This window comes from Oryza brachyantha, chromosome 8 (genome assembly GCF_000231095.2).
Source record: "Oryza brachyantha chromosome 8, ObraRS2, whole genome shotgun sequence".
Taxonomy (NCBI): domain Eukaryota; kingdom Viridiplantae; phylum Streptophyta; class Magnoliopsida; order Poales; family Poaceae; genus Oryza; species Oryza brachyantha.
In genome coordinates, this window is record NC_023170.2 from 1,060,838 (window position 1) to 1,066,837 (window position 6,000).

The window sequence follows — 6,000 nt, forward strand, 5'->3', positions numbered from 1 at the left end:
AGATACTTATGATTAAAAAATTTATATATTTATCTTTATATAAAGTCAAGTGTTTCTAATTAGAAAGATTTTTCTAACATATGGAAACTCTATAATTGTTAAGATAATTTCTAATTTAGACAGTCACTGGTATATGGAAAGTCTATATAAAGAAAGAGTGAAGTATACCAGCGGTACCTAAACTTATGTGTATGTGTCATCTAGGTCTCTAAACTCTCAAAATACATTTTTGGGTTCCTGAACTTGTCTGGGGTGTCATATAGGTTCAAACGGGCTCCAACCCGCTCCATCCGCTGACATGGCATGCCACGGTGAGGCCTACGTGTTGGTGGGGCCATGTGGGTCCCACATGTCACTGTCTCTCTCCTCCTCATTCTTTTCCCTCCCTTCTCAATTCCTTCACTCTTTTGTTGTGCTATCTTGTTCCCTTCTCACATATGCACGTGCCTGAGCGGGAGACGACTGGCACGCAACGGTGCGGTCGGCGGCCGGGTGATGTTAGCGCAGTGCAGCGGCGTGGGAGAGGCAGCAGTTGGGATGGAAAGGGAGGCGCGGCGACCGGGTGACGTCGGCGCAACATGGTGGCATGGCCGAGGCGATGGTTGCGTGGCGGCGCACATGCGGGGCCAATATGGCCGCGTGAGACGACCCTCGTGTGGGACCAACGATAATCCACCATGGCATGCCATGTTGGCGCGTGGGACGGGTTAAGACCCGTTTGGATTAGTGATGGCACCTGAAACAAGTTGAATGACCTAAAAATATGTTTTAAGAGTTTGGGGACCTATATGACACGCCTAGACAAGTTAAAGGACCGCCCATGTACTTCACTCATAAAGAAAAGTGGAGTCTGTCTGATATTACGAGATGATTTTAGCCGTCAAATTTAAAGAATGATGAATAAACTATGTAAAACATGTAAAAATAGTTCATACACGATAGGACATATGAAAAATGGGTCAACTCTTGGTGGTTTGCATGGATGAAAATCTAGAGAGCAACTGAGAGGTACTAAAATTTTAGCGTAAAATTTAGTACCTTCTAGTAGCTAGGTATCAAGAAGTACCAAAATTTTATATTGAAAATTTGGTACCTGCTAGTATTTTCTCAATGATCATAAATCTAGATGATCGAGATAAACATTGACTCACTATACACACCACACACACATACTCAAATCCAATGAGTTAGCAATCCTGCAACACTAGCGAGGTGTGATCGACGTCTGTGTCAAACTTGAGGACGACCTTCCTGTCGACGACGAGAGCTGCCCCTCCGACGAGGCCATCGGCGGCGCGTATGTTGGCACGGGCATCTTGGCTGGTAACATTGGCAGCGGTCCATTGGACTGGAGAACTGCCATGGCTGCTCTAATGGACGGCCGCGCCAATCTGTCTGGGTGTGCACACCAGAGCCCGACGGCCATGACACACTCCATGCTGAGCTTGTCGTAGTCGCCGTTGAGACGCTCGTCGGCGGCCGCGAGAACGGCTCCCTGGCCGTACAGGTCCCAGACCCATTCGACCAGCCGGAATAGGCCATTGTCCTGGCCGTCCAATAGGCTCACTGGTCTCTTCGCACATGCTACCTCCAGTAGAACGATGCCAAAACTATAGACATCAGACTCGGCGCTTGCTCTGCCGGTGATCACGCATTCGGGGTCAAGGTAACCCGGCGTCCCCGAGGGGTGGGTCATTGTTTGTATCCCAATGGCATGGTCGATCAGCCTCGCGAGGCCGAAGTCGCCTAGCTTCGCATTGAAGGACTCGTCCAGCATGACATTGCTTGGCTTGATGTCGCGGTGCACGACGCATTGCTCCCACTCCTCATGGAGGTAGAGTAGTGCAGACCCAAGCCCAAGAACAATGTTGATCCTGTGAAATTCACACTATGTTTATTGCATATAACAAAATTAATATTCTGACAAATTAGCGAGATCAGTTAACTAGCTACTACTCCCTCCGTCCCAAAATATTTGACGCTATTGACTTTTTTATATATGTTCGATCATTCGTCTTATTTAAAAACATTAAAATACGTAAAACTATATATATACGTCAAAGTATACTTAATAATAAATAAAATGATATAAACATAATTAATAGTTATGTAAATTTTTTAAATAAGATGAATGGTCAAACGTGTATAAAAAGTCAACGACGTCAAATATTTAGGAACAAAGGTAGTAGTAACCTTATTGGCCATGTAAGGAAGGTGCCACTGCCGTGGAGATGGACGTCGAGGCTGCGGTTGGGGACAAGCTCGTAGACGAGGAGCAGCTCGTTGCGGCCATGGCACCAGCCGATGAGCTGCACCAGATTGCGATGACGCAGCCGGCTTATCACCATGATCTCTGACTTGTACTCCTTCCTCCCCTGCTTAGAGGAATCTTTGGCGAACCTCTTTATGGCGACGGCGAGGCCGAGCTCTCTCAGATAGCCACGGTACACCGCGCCGAAGCCACCTTGTCCAAGCTTCTCGTCTGCCGCGAAGCTGCTCGTCGCATTTACAAGCGCGTGGTATGAGAACCGCCTTGGACCCGTCCCCATCTCGATCTCCACGATGGGATTGCCTTCTGAATCGACGTCCTCCGCCTCCTTCATCTTCTTCCTCCAGCATCGTCGTACGAGGAGTACTGCTACCATGGCGAAGAGGAGCACTGCACCGACGGCGACTCCTGCTGCAACTGCGCCGCCACGTGAATGTTGTTGCGATGATCTTGCTCCCGTCGGCTGCCTCTGCTCTAACGACAAGTTGAAGTACCAAGAACACAGCTGATGCTGCTCAACAGATGCGCCCGTGGACGCCGAGAAGCCGACGGCGACCTTCTCCGGCAAGGCGCTCTTGAGATCAACCTTGGAGCTAAGGTTGTAAGGCGTCGTTGATCCATTTGCCCAAAGCTTCAGCGATAGGATGCTTGAGTTGTTGTTGTACTCAACGATGGCAGTCATGTTCCCGATGAGGATGAAGCTGGGCAAGGAGTCGGTCTTCACCGATCGGAGCGCGTTGACGTCGATGCCAATGTGGTCATACGTGACGCTGGGGTCGAAGGAATTGTTGAAGGTGTCAAACTCGACGGCGACGAACCGGTTGACGGGCGTCCCGCTGTCGTAGCTCCGGCTGCCGAGGCCGAGGGCGCCGCCGTCGCCCATGTACGGCATCGCCGACGGGTAGCTGACGAGGAAGAAGGCCATCCCGTCGCCCTTGTTGCTCTTGTTCTTCGGGCTGATATTGAAGGAGAAGCGGGTGGTGAAGCTAGCCACCTCGCCGGTGGCAGCGTCCCAGAGCTGCACCGGCGGCGTGTACACCATTCGGCCCATGGTGCCGCCGCTTGGCAAATTTTTGCCTGTGGTGAGCTCGATCCATCCGGTGGAGCCGCCGGCGAACGCTGCACTGCCCTGGAGGGTGATGTTCTGGGTCGTGTTCCTGAAGCTCGAGTAGTTGAATGACACAGTAAGAGTGGTAGCTGAGCCTGGAAGGCAGCGCAGCAAGACGAGCAAAGAGGCTAGAGCAGAAGCAGCAGCCATGAACGATGTTGTCACGAGGACAGCGCCGGCCATCGCCGCCGGCCGTTGAGACAGACAAGAATTAATCAGCCGGATAAATACAACAACGATACGCTGCCTAAAGAATTCCACGCTGCGCGAGTTCGCCGAGAGATGTAGCTAGTCAAGATCTGATTAAGGACTTGGCGAGGATGTCTGCCAAAGCAAGTTGAGTGGTTTAGACAGGACCAGCAAAATGGGTAATGCGCGGCTCCATGATTCTTTTTAGCGTTCTTCTTGGGTTATAGTGGCACATTTTGTGCGAATATTTGTGTCTATATAATATATGCTCTCTAAGGTATGGTTTCTTCGTAAACTTTCTGTATCAGTATTTACTGCCCTCGCAATATAAACAATTTTACCATTTTTAATAAATTATTGGGATGTATCAAAATTGGCTACCTCTAGTTATTTTTTATCTCAAGGTATCGACTAGAGCTACTTTTGAAATAATAAAATTGCCCTTATAATATACATGACATGTGGTCTCGGACGTCAAAAATGTTTCAGGTGTTTCACTGCACGGTAAAAAAATGTTTAAAAAAATATTATTTTACATATTTCATTAATTGGTGCACCATTTTTCATTTGGTAAAAAAGTATTTTAAAAAAATGTAACATTGAAAATTTCTAATTGGGGCCAAGACCGTGCTATGTGCAACATCAAAGAAAACGTAAGTGACAGCATGTGCAACATTCCACCAGAAGAGTGTGAAACACTCAAATGCAACAAAGTGATAGAACAATATATAGATTCAACAAACATATCGTCCCCTTGTAGTCGAATCCCTTTTTTCCCTCTCCTAATATCTCTCTCGCTTCCCATATAAACACCACCTCCAGCTATGGAGTGGATGAGTCAGACTATGCTTAATTAGCATGGCACGTCCACCATTTCTCACGGATTAAATACTATTCTCTTCGATTTATATTATACGACTTTCTAAATTTGTAAGTTTGTATAGATTCATATGTATGCTAATGAATCCAGACATATATAAAACATAAACATTAATAAATGAATGAATCTAGACAAATCTAAAAAAATTTATAATACGAAACAGAGTAAATATTTGGGAGAGATAATGATACCAAGTTCGTCCTAGTTATTCCATGTTTTCTAAATTGTGGGTAAAAAACCAAGGGCTGTGTAGTGCCATAGTGGTCCTAAACTACCTTTTCATTGTCTCAAATTTGATGAACGAGCCACTATGTTGATTTGGCATACCCTGGTGGCACACATTCGAGTTGAAAAGACATATATGTCCATGAAGAAGGTAGTAGTACCGTGCTTCTTCCTTTCTTCTACAGGATTTTGTTTCCGCTTACGCTTTGCCCACTTGCGGTATGGTTGTCACTTGTCATTTTGAATGAAAGGGATGCTTGAACAGCACTCTCAATATTAAAAATTATCGTTCTAGAATAGAATAAATGAGAGTGGATTTTAAACTCTTGATACAACGTCTCTTCCTCTATTGTTATTCACATAGTTATAAAAAATATGAAAAACAAATTATGAAGATAAATTAATATGTGATATATCAATACACATATGTAAGTTAAAAGATGACCGTAGAATCTATAAAAAAATAATAAATTAAACTCTAAATAGTATACACGTACTCATAATCATATATTTGTTATTTTTGTTATGTATTATAAAAGTCATATTTTAACCTACATGTTTGTGTAGTGATATATTACGCATTAATCTATCTTCACAAACTTTTTCATATTTTTTTGACTATCTGGATAGCATGCAATAGATAAGGAGACGCTTCCTCGAGAGTTTAAAATCCGCAATCTTTCGGTCTAGGCTCGAATAATTGCTTGTGGGCCTTAGGTCTAACTTCTTCTTTCTCGGTTTCCTTTGTAAGCAATTTTACGTACCTTAAATACTAAGTACCAAATTTTACACTAAAATTTTAATACCTCTTGGTATCTACTTAAATACCATAAAATTGCTTTAAATACCATAAAATTGCTCTTTCTTTGTTTGTAGTCCGTTGCAAACTTGGATCTATTCAATGCTACAACCTATGTAAACTTCTCTAAGAATAAATAAAGTCAGGTTTGCCCATAATCCAACGATGTCCTGTACCAGCTGAATTCATAGGAGTGGTACAAGTATGCAGGTAAAAGCATTCCACTTCAGTTGACCACGATAAAGCTTAACGGGAAAGGGGCGTTACAATTTTGGCGTTGTTACTGCGCATTGAAAATAGTATTAATTACTGCACTGATTCAAATCTGATTAATGTGAAACTTGAGACATATAAGTTCTAGATAGTGCAATGGATGGAATTGATAGGATCTAGCTAAACTTTAATCTAACAAAAAACTTACGTATTAGGCTTGGCTACATGGTAGGTCGGAGCAGTCCTCCATTTCGGTTTTTATGTCCCTTTTCGTGTCATCTCGGTCCTCTCCAAAAACAAAATAATATAAAAGAAAA

The 6,000-nt window shown here is 44.1% G+C and overlaps 1 protein-coding gene across 1 annotated transcript; it reads right to left on the bottom strand.

The window, feature by feature from the left end:
* Positions 1-961: 961 nt before the first annotated feature.
* Positions 962-3,560, bottom strand: LOC102700166 (L-type lectin-domain containing receptor kinase IX.1-like). Its single transcript, XM_006659016.3, has 2 exons — positions 2,194-3,560; positions 962-1,874 (listed from the first exon to the last, which is right to left on the bottom strand). Exons 1-2 carry the CDS (start codon positions 3,558-3,560, stop codon positions 1,205-1,207), a joined length of 2,037 nt encoding a protein of 678 aa, XP_006659079.1. The 3' UTR covers positions 962-1,204.
* Positions 3,561-6,000: the final 2,440 nt, after the last annotated feature.

Coding starts and splice junctions, on each gene's coding strand:
- LOC102700166 (XM_006659016.3), bottom strand. CDS start 3,560: ATGGCCGGCGCTGTCCTCGTGACAACATCGTTCATGGCTGCTGCTTCT. Junction 1,875..2,193: donor TTCCTTACATGGCCAATAAG/GTTACTACTACC, acceptor TGAATTTCACAG/GATCAACATTGTTCTTGGGC.